General features: G+C 32.7%; 3 protein-coding genes across 3 annotated transcripts; 1 reads left to right on the top strand and 2 right to left on the bottom strand.

The window, feature by feature from the left end:
- Window positions 1-8,260: 8,260 nt before the first annotated feature.
- LOC133317217 (uncharacterized) lies at window positions 8,261-10,104 on the bottom strand. Its single transcript, XM_061519056.1, has 5 exons — window positions 9,604-10,104; window positions 9,075-9,498; window positions 8,772-8,976; window positions 8,514-8,680; window positions 8,261-8,421 (listed from the first exon to the last, which is right to left on the bottom strand). Exons 1-5 carry the CDS (start codon window positions 10,102-10,104, stop codon window positions 8,261-8,263), a joined length of 1,458 nt encoding a protein of 485 aa, XP_061375040.1.
- Window positions 10,105-21,306: 11,202 nt separating this feature from the next.
- Window positions 21,307-22,066, top strand: LOC133317208 (uncharacterized). Its single transcript, XM_061519043.1, has 2 exons — window positions 21,307-21,708; window positions 21,813-22,066. Exons 1-2 carry the CDS (start codon window positions 21,402-21,404, stop codon window positions 21,863-21,865), a joined length of 360 nt encoding a protein of 119 aa, XP_061375027.1. The 5' UTR covers window positions 21,307-21,401; the 3' UTR covers window positions 21,866-22,066.
- Window positions 22,067-23,837: 1,771 nt separating this feature from the next.
- Window positions 23,838-27,112, bottom strand: LOC133317237 (transcription factor TGA2.2-like). The gene is made up of 11 exons (XM_061519076.1): window positions 27,048-27,112; window positions 26,766-26,869; window positions 26,549-26,622; window positions 26,233-26,436; window positions 25,855-25,932; window positions 25,703-25,762; window positions 25,162-25,239; window positions 25,029-25,080; window positions 24,464-24,735; window positions 24,135-24,380; window positions 23,838-23,984 (listed from the first exon to the last, which is right to left on the bottom strand). The coding sequence occupies exons 1-11, from the start codon at window positions 27,110-27,112 to the stop codon at window positions 23,838-23,840; spliced, it is 1,380 nt and encodes a 459-aa protein (XP_061375060.1).
- Window positions 27,113-27,732: the final 620 nt, after the last annotated feature.

Here is a 27,732-nt window from a genome sequence, read left to right on the forward strand (position 1 = left end):
CAATTTTGAAATTATTCCTAACAATTATACATATATGGGATGAAATGACTTACTGTTTCAAAATATTTTGGGAGATAATTGTACATAAAGAAAGTCATTAAACATTTTTAATTTTAGTTATAAGAAAATATGAATATATTGAATTAAATCATTTTTTATTAAAACATTCAGAGTATTATTATTATTCAATTAATATTCTTTCTATTTCATTTGGTAAAGATATCAAGAAATAAATATATATTTCATTTGGTAAAGTTATCAAGAAATAAATATAGGAAAAAATGTTTATTATTTTAAAGGACACAAAGTTGTGTCATTTTAAGTGAGAGAAAGAGATAGATCATGGAAGGGAAAGCGAGTGAAAAAAATTTTAAAGGTATAAGTTTCACCTTTTTGTGAGAGTAAAATAATACAAGAGGTGTCATTTAAACTGACACATTTTTTTTCCCATAAATATATATTTTGCAACTTCCTCCAAAAAAAAAAAAAATACCATGCAACTTCAATAAGTTTGGAACTTTTTTTTTCTCATGAGTTTGTAATTTTATTGTAAATTTTATAACTTCCTATTCATGAATTTGTAATTTTTTGTCATAAGTCTATAATTTTTCAGACAAAAGTAACAAGGTTAATTAAAAAGTTTCAAACTTGCAACTAAAAGTTATTAATTGATAAAAAAAGAAGTTACAGTTGAAGTAGTATCATTCTCCCTTCGAAATGAACCCATGTTAATCTACATATTTTTGGTTGAAAAGAGACGAGTGTTAAAGTTGAATAGATATCCAAAAACCCAACAGAATCCATAAGGTGGGGTTGGTTGGGAGCTTTTTAGCAGATATCTATCATTCTCAAGTACGGCTTTTAAAAATACCATGTTTGTTTCAACGTTTTTCACCAAAAATTCATCTATCCAATTTGTCTGGATTTATGAGAAACATAGATATCCGCACTGTTTAGAAACCCAATTTGAAGGTGAGATTTTTCGGAAAACCGGTTATCTGGCTTTTAATGCACTGTTGATTTCATAAAGTTACCTAATTTTCCCAGTAAAGTTTTTCCTTACCAAACATTTTTTTTTTACATTTTTTTACCTATCTCACTTTATCTATCTTTCCAACATTTCTCTATCTATCTCATTTCCCTACTATTCTAAAAAAATTTCCTGAACCAAACGCCCCCTAAATGACTTTAACCTTGAATTCGAGAGTCAAAGAGAACATCCAAATGAAATAAAACTCGAAGCAAAGTACTTCCATAAAATCATAAAATATAACGAGATAAGGAAGATACCATAACTCTAGATGTCTAGATCGAGATCTACCCAATCTCTTTTGATTTTATGATGAGCATTTGATTTCTTTTAACAGAAATCTTTGTTTAATATAAAGATTGCACTGAAAGCTAAATTTATAATCTCGTACAAACTACTCAAAGGAGATGAGCTTCAAATATTAGAGGAGGGTAAACTAGAAGGTGTAGAGGAGGAATCAGAATGAACCTCTGTATAATAATGGACTTCAGTGGCAACAGAAGGTAGATAAAAAGATGGAGTGTCCAAAATAGGGGCTGGAGTAGTTTCTATGCTAACAAGAGGTGTGACAGTGTAGATACAGGGTATATTTTGATTATAACAAAGTGGCAACAACAAAAAGAGAAGAACATTGACCAAGAGCAAAAACGTCAACCATATGTGGATATTAAAGATGTATGGTGTAGCCACACAAGAAAAGTAATGACATATCAAAGTGGCAAGATCATTGGATCAAGATAAATAAGGAATAATTAGAAGAGCAACACCAAGGTCAAAGACAACAAATCATGGACAACATCTAAGAGAAGCTCAATATCATAACCATGATGAAAAAGGATCAAAACAAACAAAATACCAAGCATTGTCATATTCAACAAGTCAAAACATCAATTTCAAATAAGGATCAAGATATAAGAATCAACACAAGAAGCTAAATTTAATTCCTTATTAGAATACACTTTTATGACTTATATATGATTGTAAGGGTATATGGTAGATTGCAAGCTAAAAGTAAACATGTTTTTCAAATTACATAATCCAAAACCTTTATATACTTGAATTTTTTTTGAAAAATCCATCGAAAATATCCTTAACATGTTTTATAACTTCAAAACATATTTATCAAGTCAACATCTTTCATAAAAAATGGTTGGAAGTAAGTTAGAAAGCATTTGAACTTAAAATTTGCTGCATAATTTGGTTTCCATTTTTTGGACAATTTTTCTCATCCAAGATGATGTATTTGGATCTTGTGTTCTAATACAAGTTGTAGATCTTTCTTTTATCTTTCTAATAAGATCAAGATCATATCAATCCGACAAGAATAGCTCAAGTTATACCTAAAATACGAAACAATATTCTTGTTGTTAGGTTGGGAATCGATTACCTGCACATGGAAATACTATTACAAAATGTTTATAATGGCTATAAACAACTAGTTTTCAATGGAAACACTATATATGTATTCCCAATGACTCTAAAACGTGTTGGACATCATTTTTACATATCTTAAGCATACTTTGAGAGCTTCTACACTATCATTTGCATATTTTTTCATATTTTTCAAAGATCAAATATATTTGAGCTCATATCTTGAAAATCCATATACCTATAGTGCTTCAAATTGTATATCCAAACTTTGAGAGTGTATATTTATTTCCAAACACTTCACCCTTTGTATTCTTAAGTTGAGAGGGTTGTAAGATCCATTGTATTTGAGAGGTATACAAATACCTAAGTAAATTTGGAGTGAAAGACATTCGAGAGCCTGAAGTCTTGGAAGGTTATAGTGGTTTGTCAAGCACCCGTGAAGCTTGACGAATAGTGAAATAATTGATCGATCGGCTTCAATCTGCATGTAGGTCACAAGTGGTAGTGAGCGAATCAAGATATATTGAGTTTGAATTTTTCTAAACCCTCACTCTTTATTTATAGCACTTTAATTGCTTCTTTGATATCTTGTATGTGCTAGCATAGGCTTTATAATTATGATATATTATATGTTATGGATTGTTTGAATGTATTGATTAACTTTTCATATATTAAAGTTTTCTTGAAATGATAACTTAGAAATTAGAAGGGGCTTTAGTAAAAAATTTGTAATATTCAATTCACCTCTCTTGAGTATGGAAGCCACATTTCTAATGGACAGTGCATTGTTGGATGAAGAAGAAGCAATAGTGGGCTGAGAAGATTGAGAAGTTGGTACTTTAAATGGTGAAATATGACTTTGTAAATTTTTGGGAAGAATAGAGAGTGGAACATAGTAAGAGGAAGAAGGAGTAATGGTTGAGATTTTTCTTTGCTCTTTGAGCCGCTTCTCAGTTTTCACCCTAATTTTTTCGCTGGAGCACCAACTTGTTCATTGGAAATTCTAGTTAGAAAGAAGAGAATTTTAGGCCATATTCTCACTCTAATTTATTGGTTTCATATTGTTTTTATAAATATATCATAATTGGTCCGTAAGAAATGTCAATATGAGATTATATGAAATTAGAACACCAAAAGATTTAGGCTTACTTGTTGAAGACATGATTCTTGATTTCTTGAAGGCTTCTTGTTTCCTCTAATGCTCCTGCAATGGAAAGATTAGGATCTTTCTCTGCAATTCACACCACTCCCTGATCACAACTATCGATGGGGCGAGTTGCGGAGTAACAGTTTTCTAACACGTTGTGAATGCAGAGAGGATCTAGCGAAACTTATTAACCCTAGTCCCCTTCCCATCATGGGCCTATGGATTAGGGCTACACTGTTATCCACACTAATCAGTTTACAGATATCCAAGCCCAAACAAAAGGATCACTTAATTAAATGGGCTTTATACTGCACCCCATATTGATCATGACTTAGCCCGTTTTTTTATTAAAAATAAGAAAAACTACAATTGATTGAAGCCCACAATTATTATAAAAATTTCTAATATTCTCCCACTTGGGCAAAATCAATTGTTAAATTTTAATTTAAAAGAGAAAAGAAAAACAAGTTATTTGAAAACGACTTTCGGACTAAGGACTAATTCTTATAATGTGGCCACATTTTAAGAAAACACATGATCCAAGATGTGATATATGAATATGACTCTATCCAACTAAAATCAAATAACATTGAATCAGGCGGTGATTATACCCTTACTTATATAAGACCTTCTATGGTCACAAATGTTACTTGGCTCCGTCGACTAGTCATTAGTGCGGAATATAGCAAGAAAATAACATGCCAATGTGATCCAACAACAACCAAACTGCTATTTTCTCTGTCAGTCCTCAAATTTCTCTCAAATTCCTTAAAGCCGGAGAAATTCCATGGTTTATCAAAAAACCATCATATAATCAAATATGGTGTCGGCTACGGGCCCTGTAGTCCTAACAACACCATTATGTCTCAAACTCCCATATAGTTTCAACCACAAACATGATAGTTCCAACGACACTGAGTTCCAAAATCATGCCTCAAACTCCAATACAGTATCAACCATAGGCATGGTGGTCCCATCGACACTGAGTTCTAATATTTCACAATTGATAAACACAAACACAAATATACAATATATACAATAGCAAAATTCAATGCTTTATCAATTGCTCTGTAAGAGATTTATATATCAACCAAATATCAATTATGCTTGTAATAAACAATTCAACATGATAAGCAAATAACAAAGAACTCAAACTCCCACTAACCAAGTACATCAAACCGACTCACAATCCACATGTTCTTCACATGCATTTCAAATATCACGAGCCTAAGTCCTTTGGTTAGAGAGTCAGTTAACATTCTCAATAACTAAGTAATCCACATACAATACAAGAAAAAAGTCTTTTCTCCCACTGACCTTATGGTAAATATATTAACGGAAATTATTTTCATCATAGCTCAAGAAAGTCACTACCTCATCAAATCACCATTAATGTAAAATAAAATCCATGTTGATTTAAAAGGGGATATAGAATTCAAAATCCTTCTCAAAGAAACCTTATAGAAAATTCATTTCAAAATAAACTCATATCCTGACATTAAAAACTAAGCAATTATCTTCTACTGACTCGACAATAACTTCAAGATCACACAAAATTAATCATTTCTCTCCTACTAAAAAACACGTCAAGTATATTCTGTACATTAATTATAGGCTAAGATACAATGTCCTATCAAGATCAAAATTCATAAAAAGGGAAATAAAAATCAAGATCTTATCTTAATTAATCACAATTCAATCCAATCAACAATTCTATTATGACATTGTTATCGTTCATGTCAAAAGTATATTTATTACATAAATACAATTATATTAATTATGGGCAGTGAAGTAATTTTAACGAAATAATTAGCATATAATAAACTATCATTTGGGCAGAGTAATAGTTAACAATTACTTCACATTATTTATATATATATATATATATATATATATATTATTATTTATCTCCATATAAGTTTCAAAATTTGTTGCATACAATGATCCCCTTTATGCAAGTAACAATTTATATTGTTAAAGAACTCTCATAATTTATAAATAAGATTAGAAATAAAAATTTCAAAATAATATGAATAACTTTATAACATACATTTCCAAAATTTATATTGCATTCTCCAAACTACAATTTATATAAAAATTCTCATGCTGAACATGAACAATTATACACTTTGGCTCACTAGTGAAACTTAATTGAAAGACTACATAAAATATATGCATAATTAGGAAGACTAAGAACTAACATAATAATGACCATAATATGTAACAATTTTTTATTAATTAAAATTTTAAAAAAAGAACATAAATATTTATCACGAAATTAAACATGAATAAGAGCTCACAAAATAAAATATGAATGAGAGCAAATAATTACAAATAAATAATTATGTATATAAAAAATTAAAATAAACATTTCAAAATGAATCAAACATGTTTTCAAATCTACTTAAAGAAACTAACATAGAAATTCATTATTAAGGCAAAACAGGTATGCATCAGAATAAACTAAAGAACAATATACACCTTTCATTCAATCAAGGTATTATAATGAGACCAACATAATAGTACATTCCCTTTGGGCAGAATGCACTAACCAAGGTTGAACCAAGGTCAGAACCTCAGATGAGTTAATCAATGAGCACAACACTGGGTTTGAAAATCTATCCCCTTTGGGCAGATAGATTCCTAGACCAATGAACCTCCAATAACTTCATCTACAATCTCAAGAAGAAGTTTCTAAGGATGAGTTAATAATTTAGCACAATAGGTTGTCATAACAAGGCCAGCATAATAGTACATTTCTCTTTGGACAGAATGCACAAACCAAGGTATAAACTAAGGTCAGAACCTCAGATGAATTAATCAATGAGCACCACATTGGGTTCGAAAATCCATCCCTTTTGGGCAGATAGATCTCTAGCTCAATGAGCCTCCAATAACTTTATCTACAACTTCAAATAAAATTTCCTCAATGAGCATACACGGTTAAGAGATGTGTCCCCTTTAGGCAGACATATCATCTAGACCAATGCACCTCCATTAACATAATCCCAAACAAATTCACAGTTATAACATACAATTATCTCCTTTGGGCAAGAAATTGCATAAAATAACCAAATTCATTCCTCAAATTTTACAAAGAAATTTTCACAAATCAATATAAGGAATCTTACTTTGGTGGTAATTACCTATAATAATTCATGAAAATTCTTGCACATTAATATGTTTCAATATAATATCATTCACATGCCCAAAACCGTGATCTAGTCCACAAGTAAGTGCAACACCTATACTGATCATGAATTACAAATAATGGCATTCCCATGCAAATTTTGCACTTAATCAATTCAAGGGGAAGCATGCACCTCAATAAACAAAAATATTAGAACGAGCAACAGAAGCTGAGAGCAATCAACACTATATCATAACAACTTCCAAGTCACATCAACATTTGTTGCAAAATATATCAAATTGATTTTTTAATATAAATTCCTCCTTTTTCTTTTTTTTTTTTAATATTTATCCCATAAAAATAATGATTAAATAGAAAATATATTAAAAATATTATTTGCCTTTCATTACTCATCCTCTATAATTGTAATCCAGCAGCTCAAACTATCATATATGTTTCACGACAATAATTTATAAATCTCGCCACCGAACAAACTTCATAATTGAATTCATATTATATATCAGGATACCAAAAAAAAAAGAAAAAGAATTCATATTATATATCTACTTTCAATTATGATTTCACATTCTTGAAGTAACGTTGCACCACATATACAAGCGTATATTAAATTATTATAAACATAAGATCATTAAAAAATTAATGACTAATTTATAGACAAAGTAAATTCGAAAATTAATAAATATTCATAACAAATTGATTGACTGTTATACTATTACAAAACCAAACAAATTGTAATCAATATACAAACTGTCAGGCTAACAAGTAAATCAAATGTAAAAACTTTGTTTCACGATGATTGAAGAGAAAAAAACTATTCATAAGAATTTAAAATTCAATTCTATTACAAGTAGATAGTAACAAATATCCACAAACTCAAATATCCACTACCAAAGGAAGTATGTTATTGGGTTGTTATCCATGTTCAAATTTTAAAATACACAGACCACCATTATTTATTTTATGTGTGTTGGCTATTTCTACAAACATAAAAAAAATATGACTATGGGCTTCCATACCTTAGCGAAAATTGAGAGCATTCAATAGACTATTTATTTATCCAGGAAATCAAACAACCAAGTTGCAGTATTCCATAACGTGTTCCAAACCTTATATATGTTTAGCCTTGAAATTAAATTTCAAGATTGAAGGCCAATCAACAAATTGCAACAATTACCTTATCGGTGTTATAACTATAGTCGCTGGGTTTTCGAGTTAGAGTTTCACCCAATGTTATTAAACTCGACCCGGTTATCGACCCAGTCAAGGTACTGGATCACTGGGTCACTGGGTCAACCAGTGGGTCACTGGTTCAACCGCATGACCCGATAAGTATATGCAAACCTGTAATTTATACTCAAATACCTGTAAAAAAAATACTAATTCTAAATATTCTAATTTAAAAAGCAATAAATCATATATTATTGTCCAACAAAAGATAAAAGAAATATATAATATTTGTCTAGTTCTTAAACACTTAATATCTATCACAAGTTTAGAACAATAACTCTTGTCAATATAAGAGAAAACAAACAAATCAAATTACTAGCACAAAAACATATAATTATGCCCACTGAGGCAAAGTTGTGTCAATTAATTCATCATCTCCTCCTTCATCAAATAAATCCAAAGCTTGACCAACATTGCCTTCAGTTTGATTTGCATTTTCTATGGTGTTGTCTTGTGCCTCATCTTCATCATCATCATCATCCAAATTTAATTGATCTAAAACAAATATTTTTTTTTTTATTGTAAGTTAGTTATTAACATGAAGTAATCAAACAATCAAATAATCATAGAACAATAAGTAAACACACCATTATCATCTAGAGTTGGTTGAATGGACATATTTGCAAGCTCATTCCGTAAGGTTTCCATTTCTTCAGCTGTTAAGTATGGTGGTGAATCCTCTAGTACCCAATTAGAATGGTCCTCAAATGTTTCAAAATTTATTGGATCATAGTTTTGATTCTTCAATCGATTCCTATGCATACAAAAAAAAAATTGTTCAATTTTCAACATTAGAAATACTTGGAGAAATAATTATATAAAAAAAAGTAAATACTCAATAATACCTTTGTGCCAGCCTCAAGTTGTAACGGACATAGACAAGATCATTAAGCTTTTGGTGCTCTAATCTATTTCTCTTATTCGAATGAATATGTTCAAATGCACTCCAATTGCGTTCACAACTCGAAGCACTACATGTTTGACTTAAAACACGAATAGCCAATTTTTGCAAATTTGGTGCACCACATCCATAAGATTCCCACCATTGATCTAGAATATTGCATGTGATAAAATAAATTAGTATTAATATTATTCAGCAATAATAAGAATTAATGCTCATAAAAAAAGATATCAATGATAAATTTTACCTGGCATCACGGTATTTCGTTCGTGTTTAGCAGATGGCCTTCCAAGATCTAACTCAGCATTTTTGAATATTCTCATCTCACTTGTCAACTTAGAATTTAAATCAGGATCTGCATAAGCAAATTTCTCAATGACATCCAAAAGGCCTGATGTTGTGAACTTATGTTTTTCAAATTCTTCATCATTGTAACGACAACCTAGATTCAACAAATAACCAGCAGCATGAAGATTTTTGCGAAGCTGTGAATCCCAACGACGATCTAAGATTTTCAAGTAAGGTTCCACCTTCTTTTTGTTTCTTTGAAATCTCTTTATCATCTCCTCTCTAGCTTTAAATATAGCTTGATAAAGAAAACTCATGGCAGGTTTGTTTTCATTGTCAACAATACGTAACACGCGAATAAGTGGCTCAGTAAGCTTCACAATCTCAGCACATTGTTTCCAAAAATTACAATCTAAAACTTATTCCACAAATTTTTTTGCCTTGGCCTCCTTAGAATAAGTTGAGCTTGTCCAATCTCTAGAAGTTACCATAGCCCTTAATGCATCTTTTTGAGCCAATATGCTTTGTAATGCAATAAAATTAGTGGCAAAACGAGTAGGAGCTGGACGAAGAATTTCCCTTCCACCTGTATATTTTCTCATCAAATGCAATGGATGACAATGGTTATATATGTATTTGGTAATTGTGGCAGCATGAGACACAACAACACTTACTTCCTCTAGCTTCCCAATGTCATGTAACATCACATTTATACAATGAGCAGCACAAGGAGACCAAAAAATCTTAGGAAACTCAGCCTCCAATAACCTTCCAGAAGCAACATAATTTGCAGCATTATCAGTCACAATCTGAACAACATTTTCAGGGCCAACATGCAACACTACATCTCTAAAAAGCTTATACAAGAAATCTGCAGTTTTAGAAGCATTATAAGCATCAACCGACTTGAGAAAAATAGTTCCTTTTGGGCAGTAAACTAGAAAATTGATAAGAGTTCTCCTACAACGATCAGTCCACCCATCTGCCATAATAGTGCATCTTGTTTGCTTCCAAACAGTGCGATAACTCTCAACAAGTTTATTGACTTCTCCAACTCACTTATTTAACAAATGACCACGAACTCTATAAAAATTTGGACCTTTATACCCTGGACCCTTGCTACAAATAGCATCAATCATTGGCTGGTAATATGATGAATTAACAGGATTAAATGGCACACCAGCATCAATCATCCATTTGGAAATTGCAAGGTCACACTTCTCCATTACTTCTTTACTTTGCAACACATTTTTTATGCCAGGTTGAGCTCCAGGAGTTGTTCTAGGCATAAAATAAGAACCTAAAGGATTAATACTCTTCCCCTTTTGAGATGTAGAAGGTGCTTTTCTTGATGGATTTTGTGGCACTTCATCAACTACTCTCACTTGATCTTCATCTAATGGATTACTATCTTCATATTCCTCTTGAACTTTTCTTTTTTTGTTCCTGCCCTCATCAATATTTTGCTTCATTTGAAAACGAATATCTGCTGGAACCTTCTTGCATTATTCAACTTGCCCTTTTTCTCCTGCCAAGTGAATCTTAAGTCGATTGATGCCGCCTCCCCTGATTATCTTATCACAATAAAGACATATTAGAACAGTTTTTCCATTCTCTTCAACACGTTGTTTACAGTGTGCCCAACTTGGATCAGTTTTTCCCTTGTGTTGATTTCTTTGAGATGATTGTTGAGATGAAATTTCTTGTGAGACTGGTGCTTCAGGTCCAGTAGATGACATATCTAGCTATAAATCAAACCAAATTCAAATAAAAATTCAACAGGTTAATGAACCAGCACCTGTTGGAAATCGACAACACACAAATCGAAAACGGAAAAGAGAGAGAGAGAGAGAGAGAGAGAATAGACACAGTGATTTACCCTGGTTCACCCAATTTAGGCTACGTCCAGCTTGTCTGTACTATATTCACCTCACCGCCACTCGTTACAAGTCTCTCGGTTTACAAGGCAAATATAAATAGGATTACAAAACCCTAACAACAGCTATTCATGGGCCCAAGCCCAAACTGCTAAGAAAATTACAATAAAATAGAACCCCAGTTGCCTTTCTGCTGACCCCGATAATTAGGGCCATCATCAGCATGCGAAGTATGAGTCATACCCAACAGCACCAACACACACACACACATATAAAAAAACTCTATATACAATAGTCTGTTTGAAAAGGTAGTTTATGTGATGCGACCAGATTGGCAGTTCACTCAACAAATTAACAATCCCGTCACACCCTAGCAACCCAACTATCATGTTTATGCAAAGCTACACTCAGAAGGTCGAGAATCAAAATTGTATTTCCAGTTTGTTACTGAAGTTACAAATTACAATCGATTATTATTAAGGGGAGTCATCAACAAGTTATCTCCTAAATTTACACGACACCAAACCAAATGTAACACCCCTAACTAGCTTAGGAGCATTACAGGTAGCTAATATATGCTTGGATAACAAAAAATTTCAAAACCACTGCAGAAGCTACTTATCATATACATTATCGAAGTAACTCATGTATGCATTCCTAAACTGATTATACCAACAATAATAACAATAAAAGGAAGATTCCTAAGGAGAAGGTTCTTTTGCAGAAAAATAATCTCGTAGAGTGGTAATATTTGTTACTAAAAAAAATAAAGATGACATTAAAACACAGAGTGGTATCAAGAAGACAAACCTATTTCACAAGCTTTACCTGCTACTCTTGGTTCTGAAATTAAACAAATAATCCAATAATTACTAAAAAAACATAAATAAAAAACCAAAATTAGCAAGTCAACTAATCGCTAATTGACTGTAACATTAAGGAAAATTGTAAAGTAATGTAATACTTCAAGGCTTCAAGTTCAAGGCTTCAAGCAATTAACAAATCAGAAACCCATTTGCATTGATGTCACCCAAATCAAAAAGGGTACACTAAATTGATAAATTATTAGGAAAGTAAGAACTAAGAACCCATTAACAGGAAAAGTGGTTCAGAAAGCAAATAAAACATGAAAAAACATGAAAATTGGTTAAAGTAATCACAAGAAAAAATCTAACAGAAAAAGGAAACTTGTAAAGCATCACGTATGATCGAAGCAAATAAAAGATAAAGCAATCCAAATATGAACTGTCCAAAAAGTGGTTCAGAAAAACAAAGCATTTACCTTTGAGTTGATCTAAGTTACCCTCCTTGATCTTCTATCTCCAACACCCACAGAAGCAACGAAGGGCCTTTGAGATTTGAGGCGAAGAAGTGCTTGAAAATTGAAAACTTGAGTTGAGATGAGAGGGTTTGAGAGTTGAGACCGAGAATAAAGCAAGAAAAGAACTAATCAGATGTGATTCTTATTACACGACGTCGTATTTGAGTTTTTTTAGTTTTTTTAATTAATACGCATTACTCGTCCGGTTTGTGTAAAACCCGTCCGGTTCACCGGTTTTCCTAAAACCCGGCCGGTTCACACCGGGTCGTACCGGGTCCGTGACAAGTCCGATCCAACAAACAAACTGGCCCGGTTTAGTGACCGGGTCACCGGTTTCCGGGCCGACCCGGCCGGGTCGGTCCGGTTTTGATATAATGTTATCACCACCAAGTTTTTGTCCTTTTATATATGGTTGGATTCTTTCATCGTTCACTCATGGACTATGGTCATCGGGTTTGCATTTCTTTTTTTTTTTTAATTCAATTGATTAAAGAATTTCGTACTAAAATTTAATTTAAAAATCATAACCATGCCTAAAAATAAATAATTGGATCCTAAATCATATAATTGAGGCTCTGATACCAAATGTAAGAAATTTCAATATGAGATTATATGAAATTAGAACACCAAAAGATTTAGGCTTACTTGTTGAAGACATGATTCTTGATTTCTTGAAGGCTTCTTATTTCCTCTAATGCTCCTGCAATGGAAAGACCAAGATTTTCCACTGCAATTCACACCACTCCCTGATCACAACCATCGATGGGGCGAGTTGTGGAGTAACAGTTTTCTAACACGTTGTGAATGCAAAGGGAACCTAGCCAAACTTATTAACCCTAGTCCTCTTCCCACAGTTTACAGATATCCAAGCCCAAACAAAAACATCACTTAATTAAATGAGCTTTATACTGCACCCCTATATGAATCATGACTTAACCCGTTTTTTTATTAAAAACAAGAAAGGATTGAACCCACAATTATTATAAAAATTTCTAACATGGTAGTCCTAGAAAGCCCATAGGTCATGTTAAGCTTTTTATTTTTTAATGGTAGGCCTGACCTATAAACTAATTTTTTAATAGGCTAATAGGTTAAATAGGCTCAACATATATTTTACGTAGGCCTAGGCCATGAAGATTTAAATCTGGCCTAACCTAACTCATTTACACCCTTAGAGTACTAGACCTAAATGATAAAGTGCATGAAGAAAAAAAAAAGATATTAGATAGGTGCAGTGCACACTAGAGTACTGGACCTAAATGATACATTGCATGAAGAAGAAGAAAAAAGGTATATATAGTGTTCACATTATAGTGGGAAATTTCAACTTGACATTCACACGCAGTGGCGGACCCAGGAAAAAAAGTTTATGTCCGCACATTGTCCTTGAAATTTTTTTTGATATAACTTTCACATGGAGGAGTTGACTTATCAATGTAGGAAAAATAGATAGGATAAATAGCAATTCTAAGCAGATAGAAATATAAATTAGTAAAAAATGATGTATAAATTAAGGGAAAAGTATGTGTCATTTTAAAGGATATAAAATTGTATCATTTTAAGTGAAAGAAAGAGATAGATCATGGGGGAGAGAGTGGACAAAAAAAAGTGTGGGTTCCACCTTTTTGTGAGAGTGAAATGACACAAATTGTGTCATTTAAAAGGACAAACATTTTTTTCATAAATAAAATGTTACTAGTGAAACAAGTATGACAGTGAAGATATGTCTAATGATTGTTGAGTTGAGCGATTGAAGTGTGCAAACTCAAAAAATAAAGTCATCCTATCTCTTCAGTTACTACATGAAAAACAATATTATGTCATAAAAATTACTGACATTTAATCTCAACACAAAATGTATTTAACATCTAAATTACAAAATTAACATTTACTAATATAAATATTGAACAAGAGACACATAAGGACATATAACAAAAAAAAAAACCTAAAATCTAAATTTCTTGTCCGCAAGAGCGGACATGTGCCCCTGTGTGGGTCCGGCGTTGTTCACACGTACGGTCATGTTTCTCAACTTCCACGAAACGTAGAATTAATAGAAATGAAACAGACTCTTACGGGGGTTGAGGCATTACTCTTACCCTGGACCGGTAGTTGTGTCCTTCATGTAGTTGCACATTACACCCAACCACCACTTCCCTTGCCTTCCATATTCACTGTGCATTTAATTAACTTCCCCTCTTATAAATACCAACCCTAAATATATTCTTTTCATGCATTGCCCTGCTGCCCTTTGAGCTATTCCTTAATTTGGAGAAATTAAAGATGACAAACCCAGAAAACAACTCTCTGCAACCAAGGTATCTCACTCTGTCCAAAATATTTTAATTCATTTCCCTCACATTCCATGTATTTATAGTTAAAAAATATAATTTCTCATGTTGCATGAAACAAATTTGTCCGATGTATACACAAAAAAGTGGATGGACGCATTTGAGGTTATTTATAAAGTTCTTTAACATGTACTGTACGTGCAGGAACGAACGACAGAAAGATCTAACGTGGAACACTCATTTGAGCAAGGAAGAAACCATGAGGGTGTTTAGCTGAAGGGTTGGGGTTGTGAACCGTCGACATGCCTCAACCTCTAACTTTCATTGAATGGGAAGGCTGGCGGGGAACATTCATTATAAAAATATTAAAGGTCTTACATTAGAGGTGGAGTTGGCATTATAGTTAGTGCACATTGGAATGGATCATGTGAAAAGAGCTCACACCAGAGATAATTTTCAGTCATTTAAATACAAATTAACAATTATTTTTTTTATTCTTTAATTGAATGGGTTTTCATATCACATAAATCTAAATAATCGGTATCCTTTCATATAATCTCATATCACATGAGAGGATTCTTTCTCGTAAGGTGTTCTATACTAATAGTAATTGCTAGAGTGAATGCTAATGCTCAATTAGATCCTAATGAGGAAATTTGTATAGGACGTGGCTACCTCAGTTCTTGATGAATAGATCACACAGTTTAAAGAAAATATTAAAAAATAAATAAATAAAAACTTATCTAAAATAAGGTGTTACATGATAACTCGTAATTTTTTGACTTTAAATTGGTTAATTAAAAAGATTAAAACAGAAAAACTCACGGAAATCGTTAAAATATACATCCTAGGATTTGTTAGTCCGACGGGCACTTCTCTTCAGAAAAACTACATGAATTTATTATTTGATGTGACTCAGAAAATATCAAATATAGTAATTTAAAATAATAGAAAATCACTTTCTCCAAATGCTGGGATCAAATATTAGAGGTATTTATAAAATGAAGTAATACATTTCCTTCAAAGGTAATATCTTTTCGTCGAGGGTGATATCTTTTCATCAAAAATAGTAACTCTATTTTTTCGGGGAAAGATCCGTTTACAATTTTTTTTTTATAAATTACACTAAATATGAACGATCATACACTTTTGATTAAAGTATGACCGGTCAGATATAATGTAGTTTGTAAACAAAAAGTTTGTAAATATAATCTCTCCATTTTTTCATCAAAAGTCATATATTTCATCTATTTGGGCTTATCCATAGGGCCCAAATAAACTAACATAAAAATCTTACACGTGGAATAAATGAGTCTTCACCCATTTTAAAAAATATGATATATAATTCAAAACTATCATTTTAAAATAAGGGCGAATTTATGATAAATTTTATTCATTTAATTTTTATTTTTCATTCATTAAATAATAAGTTTAGGCTCTATATGAATAGGGAGTTGATTAAGCAAAACTCTTAATCACAGGGAAAAAAATTAAAAAAAAGGCCCGATAGACTTTGAGTAAGAGAAACATCAGACATATGAGGGTTTTTTTTCCTCTTATTAAATAATTAATAATCATTTTGTCTCTTACTCAAAACTATCTATCATCCTGCTCTTCTTTAATCGATTAACTTCAATATTTAATTGATTAAACGGTCAAAATACGCAAAAAAAAAAGTTGACCCATGATTTAATCGATTAAATCACGCCAAAAAAAATATGAAAATCAGATTAAAACAAAGTTTGTAGGTAAAGTTGGTTCGAGAAGTTATGAATCAGATGTTGGAGGCATGGAAGTAGATTCCTGATGTTTCAGATGAATTCTCTCCACCTCCTCAGTCGAAGTCTTCTTCAAAGGGTATTTGATTTATCTATATCTAGTGTTTGATTGGTTTTTGTCACTGAGATGAACAAGTGTCAGATTACTTTATGTGGATTGAGTTATAGAAACACAGATTGTGTTGTTTCCTGTTGAGCTTTCAAAGGAAATCATGGTTCAAAAATGCGGGGAAAAGGAGTTGGAGATTATGGTCAATCTAGGGTTATTTGATCTTTACATTAATTCTAATGGTTGTTCATTTTGCTGGGGCATGATCTCTTAAGAAGAAGAAATATTTTTCTTACAGGATAAATGGCATGATCATCACTTACAGCCCAGAAAACAAAAATGCGTGATTTAATCGATTAAATCATGGGTCAACTTTTTTTGTGTGTTTTAACCATTTAATCGATTAAATGTTGAAGTTAATCGATTAAAGAGTGGTAGGATGGTGGATAGTTTCGGGTAAGGGACGAAATGGTTATTAATTATTTAATGAGGAACAAAAGGGTCAAAAATATGAGTATCATATTAAAATGGAAATAAATCTCCCATAACCTTAATCATGTTACATTTTTGCTATTGCCGAAGAAGTGTTTTCTTTCATAAAAGAAGAAAAAAAAAAAATTTCATAGCTTTTTTTTAATTAAAAGATGGACCCACAATTGAATTATGTGTATGTTGCGGCAGAATTACAACAAGGGAAACTATTCTCCCTTTATAAATAGCGATATAATTTTGCCACATGTATCAACGTTAGGTGTAGAGGTGGCAAAGTGGACGGCCCGCCCCGCCTTGCCCCACCTTGCCATCAACTCGCCACAAAATGAGTCAGCCTGCCCCGCTTTTGAAAGTGGGCTGAAAAATTGAGCCTGCCCCGCCCTGTTTGGCGGGTTGCCCCGCTAGCCCGAACCTATTTTACACTGACCCGCCTATGCCCGCCATCAACCCGCCAAAAAATGAGCCCGCCCCGCCCCACTTTTGAGATGGGTCGAAAAACTCAGCCCGTTCCACCCCATTTAGCCGATGGGGCGAGTTGGCCCACCGAGCCGAGCCCGTTTTGCCGGCTCTAGTTAGATGGAAAACGAACACATTAAAATAATAAATAAGTGTTTACGACGTATATAAAACAAAAATTACAGTTTACACCAAACCAAAACTTCAGTAAAACATTGAATACAAATTAAAAAGATTTTATTCTCAAACAAAGCCAAATTTTAGGCAAGCAGCGCTGTTAAGACAGCGTTGGTAATCTCGAACACGAAGTAATTCATTACATATTCATATGTAGATTTCTTGTTTGAACGACTCTTATCCGTTATTTACATAGTCATAATTCAGTATCATACACATCCCAAGAATGTCCCAGAAATATAGTAATAAGCATTAAGAAGCAATTTATTTGTTAGTCAACTAAACATTAAATATCATAATTTATCAATTCCATTCAAATCTCAGCCTATAATAAACTCATTTACGCATCATTAAACCAAGTAATCAAGAAACCAAGTAGAACAAATTAAAAAGTTTCAGGTAATTATTTAAACAATTTAGCCTACACTGATACTTATTTCCAAGAAGGCTAGGACCCTGATGCGTTGTCTAGAAGTTAGTATCCATTACCAACAAAATTGACTCTTCTTCTTCTTCCATTATAGCATTAATTTGCAATATGGATTCAAACCCAGAAGCATATCAGTCATATGGAAAGCAGCCTCCTAAGGCACACATAGTGGACCACTTCCTTTTATTTTTTTTGGATTATTGCATGCTACTCTTGCTTTTATTGGTGGATCCTAAAACATTGAAATGTACTTGTTACCATATACTGATAGTTTGCTTCACATGGTGTTGTCAATGGAGCCCCTTAATTTGGGCAGATTCCGGAGATAATTGACGTAGGGACAATATATAAGTCAATCAATTCAAAATCTACTATCCATGGATACTGTTCAGTTCTTGGGTGATAATGTTTTCCTTTCATCGTTTATATAGAGGAACTATATAAATATTGTGTGTCGTAAGAACTACATTATATTCATTGGTTGCTCATAAATTTGACATGTGCTTGAGGCCCCATGCCTAAGATAGTAAGATACCAAATATTTAATATATTCGTAGCTATTATTTATTTCATGCGAAGACACGTCATACCTGAATTATATAGTATTATAAGTTATTAATATATATATATATATAGATATAGTTTTTTATTTTTTTGTGAATATTATCCTCCGGTAATTTCATAGATTTTTTATGAACTAATTCAGAGTTCGGGACGAGTTTAGAATTAAGGCTTTAAATCTCTTCCAAAGATAATACTGAGGAGGATCGAACATATACTTTCACCTCTACATGCTCAGTTCTCATGCGCCAACTAAACTACCATCATTTGATATAAATTATTAATAATAAGGATATATAACACATCACACATGCATATGCATGTAGTCCATATTTTAAAGAATAATTTCATGCAAAGACATGTCATGCCTGAATTATATAGTATTATAAGCTATATATATATATATATATATATATATATATTTGGATAGTATTCTCCGATAATTTTATAGGTTTTCTATGAACTAATTCAGAGTTCGGAATAGGTTCAGAATTAAGGCTTTAAATCTCTTTCAAGAAAAATATTGAGGAAAATCGAACATATGCTTTCAATTCCACATGCTCAGTTCTCATGCTCCAACTAACATTTGGTATAAGTTATTAATGATAAGGTTATAACACATCACACATGCATGTAGTCCATATTTTAAATAATAGAAATAGAAAATAAAACTCTAGCTGTCATAACTGTCATATTTTAAATTATAGAATAAGTTTATCATCACAATTGTAGACTTAAACAAACAAACAAAAAAAGTCATAACTGGTTTTTGCGCAAGCAATAATCTGATATAAAGTCAACTACATAATAACTTGGATAAGTTTTTTTTTTTTGTTTTCAAGTTTTTTGTGTCAATAATGTCCTAATGAATGCAAACTATTTTTTTATTTATTTGGCTTTTATGTTTGTCAATTTCCTATAATTTCATTGAAGTTATATTTAACATCCAATTAAGCGTAGTTATACATAGTATAAATATTTACAATGGATTTGCCATGCGAATCAGAACAGTTTTTATCCTATGAAAGAAAAAGAAAATAAAAAACCACTAAACCATGAATTGCGTTCATCGACGGCCAAAAATGCAGTGTACGTGCTGCAGTTATGGGATGGAATGGCTAGAGCCCAATTCCAGATCATCATGGAATGGCTAGAGTCGGGTTCCACCCGTTGATCCATATGTTTGAGGTGATCGATGTGAAACTTTAACATAAGAGATGATATATTTTCAATTTTTTTTCTTTTAATTATTAATTATTCACTTACCTTTTACTATATGAATATTATTATGCATTGCTAGAAACAAAAATCTAAATTGATTGATCAAGAATCTAATTAATCTAAATATGTCATAACATATTCAGTAGCTTACGAGTTGTGACTTAATAATTGTTTAATCTAAATTGATTGATTGATTGATTGTGATGGAAAAATTAAATGTATCTAAGTAACTTGTATTACGTCAATAAATTGTTAATAGTTAATACATTATCAATCAAGAATTAATAATTATAAATAATAATGTATTAGTAATTTATTGATATAAGTATACTCAAATTAAGCTACCAAATTTAGGCAAAAAAATTCCTTATAGTAGCTAAGGATCCCATCCCCAAGTGGAGGAAGACGAGGGAGGGGTTCAATGGATCGAGGTCATGTTATGTACTAATAGCCCTGCACAGAATGTCTTGTTAATTATCATTAGAAATGGAAAGCAATTCCATTTTTTGGTCTTTTTTTCTTTTTCATTTTATTTGCTTTAGTCAAAAGTAGCTGGATTGTGACAGATATGAAATCTGTGGTTGGAGTTTTCTTTTGCTACGAACGAATAGAATGGTATCCAAAGCCCAATAACAATGACTGTAAGTGGCCCCCACAAAGAGGTATCCTCCATTTCCCACAAGAATCTTCAACCAACATGTGTCTGTGCTCTATGGAATCTTTAACGTGTAAACAACCATCTCTCCCCTGTCCCCACTTTATGTTTCTCACAAGAATTTTCCTAATGACGCTTCTCTTAATAGAAATCGATATATTTTGTTCCGTTAAAGGTTTTACTCATTTACTCTCATATATTAGTAGTAAATAATTAAAATAATTATTTTTTATCTTGATTTTAGGAATTAAAATTGTTATAGTTGATTTATTAATGAATAAGAAAAAATTTCAAAGGACATTATCATATTAAAACAAGATATAAAAGAATATATCGTCATCAATCTCTTCTATTAGCGTGAGGGTAACTATTATTTACATTGTCGATATAATATTAAAGATTAGCGCAAGTTTGACCATTTAATTGTTAGTTATGTTACGTGAGTGGTAATCCACCACCAATTTGATACTCTTAATTGTTGTTTAGCCACTCCGTAAAACACAAATCAAGTCAATGTTATGAAACAATACGAGACATGAATATTTTTATGGTAACCTGAACTATAAGTATGGTTGATGTTGATATTTGGTTATGCATAATCATCATTATGTCACTAGAAAGTAACCACAGAATCTTTTCTCACACATTTGATTTGGATCATATATTCAATAATTGAATCATGATTCGTGAAATTTAAAACGCTCAAGGCAGGCGACACCTGTTAACGTACGAAAAAGGGCATGTTCTTCCAATTTAGACACTATTTGAGATTAAATTTACATAGTCCTGCTTTCTTAGACCCAAACATTGTCCACAAACAAAGAACTCTTTTTTTTTTACTTTTTTCTCTATCAATGATTCCTTATCTATATATATGAATCTTAATACCCCAATTCTTTTTAAGTCCCAAGTAAAATTTTCCATATTCACACAAACTCAAGCCTAGATTTCAAGCCTGATTAAATCTTAAATATCATTATGGAGACACAGTATGATGACGATACTTTCTATGCTGAGATTAGGAGGCAGATTCTGCTTTTGACATCTGAAGATAATGAAGATTCATTGGAAAGAAAACGTTTCAACCCGTTTAGTGTTGGTAATGGTGGTTCAATCAGGTCAGTTTATAACAAGAGTGCACCACAACCTGCAAGCCATTTCTGTTCTTGGGAAACAAATAGCTTAGGTTCACCTCCTGATTGGCTTGTGAACCTTTGGAAGAATGGAAAAGGTACTGGCGTGTTCATTCCCAAAGTTGTCACAGGTAGAAAATACCAGAGACCAGGTACACTTTCCTTTCCTGTTTCAAACTTTTAATATATTTAAACAAACGAAAATATTTGGAAAAGAATTGAATTTCTGCTCATGTCAGACTGCAATTTTTTGCAGGAAAAATGTATAGCAGGAGACAAGAATATAAACCTGTGGTGGATAAGTATTGAAGAAACTATGCTTTTTAAGTCTGTGTTAAGTAAATTGAAGATCGTTCCTTGCTCATAATTCTGCTTAAGGTGGGAAGCAGTTGTTAATATTTCTTTCATCTGATAAATTTGTATAAAATTTTCCACATATATATGTACAGAATTCACAATAAGTCAAGGGAATGTAGAAAGAACTCTGAATTTTATTTTAATACATTTTTCTATACCAATAGCATTCAGATGAGAAGCATACAAGGGTAAAATACTGAGACTTGGCTTCAGAATATCAAGTAACATATGGATATGTAAGTAAATGGAACGGTTGATCATTCAATAAGGTCATGCTTTTTTGTAAATATATATATGGATTATGCTTCTCTCTTTCTACATAAAATAAATCAGATTTCTACAGACAGACACTTAACAGAGATGAATCTCATCTCTGCTTTTTCTCTCTCCAATTATTTATTGATCTCACTTATAATTTTATTTGAACAACATAAGATAACTAATTTTCAATAACATAAGAAAAAAAATTCCATATATATATCTTAAGGTAGTGTTTGGTTGAAGGTTTATTTTGGGATTGATGAAAAAGTGTAAGTGGATATTAGAAAATACCACGTTTGGTTCAGGTTTTTTCAAAAAATACCAGACAAATAGGATAGATGAAAAAATGACTTTTGTGTTGATTTTTGGATGAAATTCACTCTTACAGAATACCACTTGAGATGTGATATTTTGAGATAACTGCGGAAGTGAAAAAACAGGTGCAAAGTTTCTCCCGAACATAGATTTTGCATATTTAAATAAATTTCTCTGGTAATATTTGGGTCAACCAAACAACTTTTTTTACATTTTCTTACCAAACTCACTTTCCAACCATTTTCCTATCAATTACATTTCCCTAGTAAAAAAAAACTTCTCCCGAACCAAACACTACCTAAAGATATGAGGGCTTTTCCTGCAAACACAGAATTCAATAGGTCCCTGACCAATTTTTTTCTCTCCGGAATAAATCTTTAGTGCTACTATTGCACCAAAAATTTAATACATCCCACTAATAGAAACATTATATGTCAACTAAAATTTTCTTTTCTCTACCAAATTTTTTCTCTCCTATGATATGTAATACTCTTATTAATAAGATGCAATAAATCTTGATGCAACAATAACACCAAAAATTTATTCATATAAGAGCCACCGTTATTGTCTCCCTTGTTTGTTTGTGTGTATATATATATATAAAGGGTTTTATGTTTATCATGTAACATGATATAACATCACTTTCCTACACACACATTAAATAGATGGGGTCCACATGTTTTTCTTTCTCTTTCATCATTTCACTTTCTCTCTCCATTTTTTTGTGTGTTGAAAACAACACTTAAATCATGTAACATAACACTAATAAAACCCATATATAAAAGGAAAAAAACTTCATGTCGCATGAAAAGTCTATTTGCTTATTACTCTCACTTCGATATCCACACCAAACACTTTTATTTTCTATTTTTTTTTTCAAGGCCCAACAACAAAAGCTCCAAGTTCTCATGGCAAAGTAAGAAGTTGCAAAACCATATATATATATAAAAGACAATCATTCATTTTTGTTGGTGAAAGGGCGATGATGTTATGCATTCAAACCTGTGAATCTCAACTTTCCGATTTAAAACTTAATATAATAATCACTAGAATGTGCCAATAATATACAGAACATTCCAACAGTTGAATACTTATACAGATCAAATTTCAAGCCATAAACCTATCTTCTAAAGAAAAGTTGATCAGCAGCTACCAGTAACAAGGTTTCTTCTCATTATAGCCGATTATTAACGACGCTCTATAGTTGAGGGTCGCAGCAACTCATCACTGAGTTCCTATTAGAACAGAAATAGCCAATTAGTTTGGAGCCAATAAAGGAGGTCCAACAGTAGGATGCACCATGGCTATATATATATATATATATATATATATATATTAACGCAAGTCCCTACTCTCTAGGGCGAGCTAACCATAATGAATTAAGTGCTCTTAGTCTTGAAAGGTAATCATTTCTGACAATGAGGGCCCGAGCAATCTGACGCGTGGTCAAAATTCGTTGCAATTGTTGCAGAGTTTGTTGCTTCAAGAGATCAGCCTAAGAACATAAACCATGCGGATCAGAATACAACATATATATATAAAACTTCTGATGTATCTATTTTGATACATAGCACATACATAATGAAGTTATAAGTACTAAAAATATAAATTAAGCAAATTCTCATGGATTTTATATCTCACATACCTGGCGAAGGAAATTCTCCACTGGAGCAAGTTTGCTCATTGCAATTGCCATTTGGCCCATGTAATCAGCAACATTTCCAGCACCAGTGGGTCCTAAGGAGGTGGAAGAAAGTGTCTCTAAAACAGATTGTTGCAATGCTTCCATACCTTGAGTTAAAGCATCCTCAGCCTGCTGAGAAGACTGTTGCAGATTATCAATGCCCATCACTTGCTGTTCTGTTAAGGGCTCAAGGTGGTTCTTGATTATCTGAATCCCAAAAAGAAAAAAGTAAAGGTTAGCTCAAGTGAAGTTACATGCAAATGAAGTGATGAATTGGTCAATAATCACACCTTGAGAAGTTCAGATGAACGGAATCCACCAAGCCACATAAACCATCTTTCTGCAGGTGTCTTCCACATCCCACTATGCATGTGAAACACATCAGCCTTTGCCCCTATGCTCTTTAACCTAAACAATTCATCATAATGTGCCATGACACCATCAACAAGAAGATGTAGTTCATTATCACCCATTTGAGAATTTAAAGCTGATCTTAGCTCATTCAGCAGACGTTGATGCTCATCAACCCAGCGGGCATAGTCCATGTCAAATGCTAAGGCACCTAAAGGTTCAATAAACATCATCAGTCACATTCCCTCCCCTCCTACTATAAAGTAAATATCAATATATTTCACTTTAATAAATCACATATTATTTCACCAAGTTCACAAAGAATTTCTCTTAAAAGATTCAAATACATTACTTCCATGATCGCACCCGGATTGAAGGTACACCCGTCTATTTGCCAAATTAAATAAAATTTCAAAAGAAATGCAAGAATTATTGAGTCATATTGATGTAACAAATATAAGCATCATGTTTCTGCCACTAAAGGAGTTGTCTCTTTTTAATTACCATTTCCAACAGCCAAATGACCTTGATCCCCAGGAGTTGCAATAAATATACCCTGCATTGCAATGGAAACCCATGAAGACAACAAAATCAAATTGTCCACAAATATCAACCAGAAATCTTCAACTTCTTACACCTGCGGACGTGCTCGTTGAAGCTCTTGCTCTATTTGCGCAAGCTTGAGCCGGCTGTTCTCCAACTGCTGCACATATGCCTATTTAAAACCAAAAACCTATAAGTGATTCAAATATGTTCCCCTTAAAATCCTAAGACTTCACATACCCTATAATAAAGGGGTTATATCATCAACAAATCAAGGGAACAGCAATTCACTAGCACAACAGAATATGTTACATTAGTCCCACAAGTAATTGTGTGTGCGTGTGTGTGCGAACGAGTGCACAGGCATCTTTCATGTTAAAAACTTGAGATTAAATGAAGTTAGTGTAAAATAAGACTACTCTTGCACCATTTTATCAAAAAAAAAAATTCTTAGAAAGTAAACATAGTAAACCAGCCATTGAATTTACAAGCCTCTTCATCTAAAACAAAGACAAAGATAAACATATGGATGGAAAAAGGTACCAATTGATTTAACAAAAGGATCTCATTCATAATTTTCTACATATCTAGGAATAAAACGAGAGCAATTAAACTTTACCCTTGGGAGCAATTACCTTTTTCCTTAACCGACTCTTCCTTGCAGCCTCCCGATTCTGAGCTAGCCTACGAAGGGTCTAGAAAAAGGGCATCCAAGGAAATAAAGCATCAGCACTAAAACACAGATCGGTAGCTACAAGATGTTGAACTAAATCGTAGCAAAATATACCTTCTGATCTCCTGCTTTGAACTTTGTCTGATCCTTGGAGTCCACAACCACACGTGCCCCATTCTTTACACTATTGCACTAACACAAGGTTGAGAAACACTATCAGAGATCATTAAGACTTACTCATTCATCCACAACATACAACCGCTTCACTAAACATTGAAGAAGATACCTCTAAATTGTTACATTCAGCTCATGGTCGAACCTAAAGGCACTTCTACTCACACTAACATTATTCAGTTCCAGCAAAAGCATAGCAGATTTCTCATATAAAACAGCAAAAACTCTGGTTTTATACCCACACAAAAAAAAAAATGCGAACTAATTTGGCAAATTAACATGAAAACACCAAAACATGTTTGAGAAATAGATACCCACTTGGTTTTTGTCATCAGTGTCAATATCAGTGGAAGTATCATCAGTCTGTTGGCTATTATCTGCCATGCCTGAATCAGCCCAATTCTCAACATGACCATTCCCCAAAGGCAAGGTGGCCATGGCCATTTCCTTGTGGTACATGAGTTGTTGCCCAGTATCCAAGCACCCTACCCCTGTTGAACCTATCTCTGCAGACCCAAGATTCTACACAAACCACAACATTTGAAACCCAAAAGTTCCATCACATAAGCCTCTAACAAAACAAAACTTATCTACTATCTACCTACAAGAGAGAAAAGGGAAGAGGATGAAAAACCGTGTTCATTGTCCCATACTGCATGTTACTACTACCAACAACAACATTGCTTGACTTCACACTATACATAGAGCCTGCAAAAAGAGTTCAAAGTTGAGATTACACATAGCATGACACACACACACACATGTATAGTATAGTATAGTATAGTATATATATATATATATATATATATATATAGAGAGAGAGAGAGAGAGAGAGAGAGAGAGAGAGTTACTCGAGGATAAATCAACCGCATGTTCTTGTTGAAAGACAGCAGAGGAATGCTGAAGCTCCCCAAGATCAGAGAAACGCGTTTGGTTTCGGTTGGTGTCGTCACCACTGTTTAAAAAACCAGAGGAAAACAGAGATGCACAGTTTTAACACACAAATTTTGTGATACCAAAACGACATACACAATAACTTAGCAGCACATGAATCCATTTCTCACTACCATGTGTCACCAAAACAAGAAAATGAAGAAAGGGTGACAAAGACACAAAGAAGCTACGTAACATACCGAAGCAAGAAGGAGGAGTGGCAATAGAGTTGGGAGCTTGCTTCAGCTGTCTTGAAGCTATGCATATTTTTCATACAACTAACTATTTACTAAAACACAAACACAAGAAGCTTCTGGTTTGTCTCTTTTCAGGAACGCAGCATCATCATCATCATCAATATCATCATGATGATGGAGTTTTTGTCTTGTGAGTTCAGATAGAAGAAGGAGATTATGGGAAACGAAGGAAAATCTTAACGTATCTTTAAGAAGAGGATGCGGTAATAGTACTTTTGGTTTGTTTATATTATTATTAGAGGTAGTAATGTGTTTAATAATAATTATTGCTATTCTGACTTGGGATTTTATTTTCCCAACACCAACACCTATCTATGAATCTATCTATCTGAGACACACAGTCACACACACTGTTCAATAACCATCTCAATCTCTTCCCCATTAGACGTCTCCTTCGCACCTTCACTTTGCCCGTTTTATTCCTAGTCCTATTCTACCTACATTCTTTTCCATGTAATAAAAGCACAATAGCTTATAAAAAAACAGGTATTGGATTACTACCAAGCATAACTTTTATTTATTTTTTGATAACAACCAAGCATAACTTTGGCCACTCAAGAAAGTGTGGTTACAGTTTATAAATGTTAAAAAAGACTAGTTAAAGCAAAGCATCGTAGTAGCTATTACC

This window comes from Gastrolobium bilobum, unplaced genomic scaffold, assembly GCF_033153095.1.
Source record: "Gastrolobium bilobum isolate Gb01-03AN ecotype WA unplaced genomic scaffold, APGP_CSIRO_Gbil_v1 utg1269, whole genome shotgun sequence".
Classification (NCBI taxonomy): domain Eukaryota; kingdom Viridiplantae; phylum Streptophyta; class Magnoliopsida; order Fabales; family Fabaceae; genus Gastrolobium; species Gastrolobium bilobum.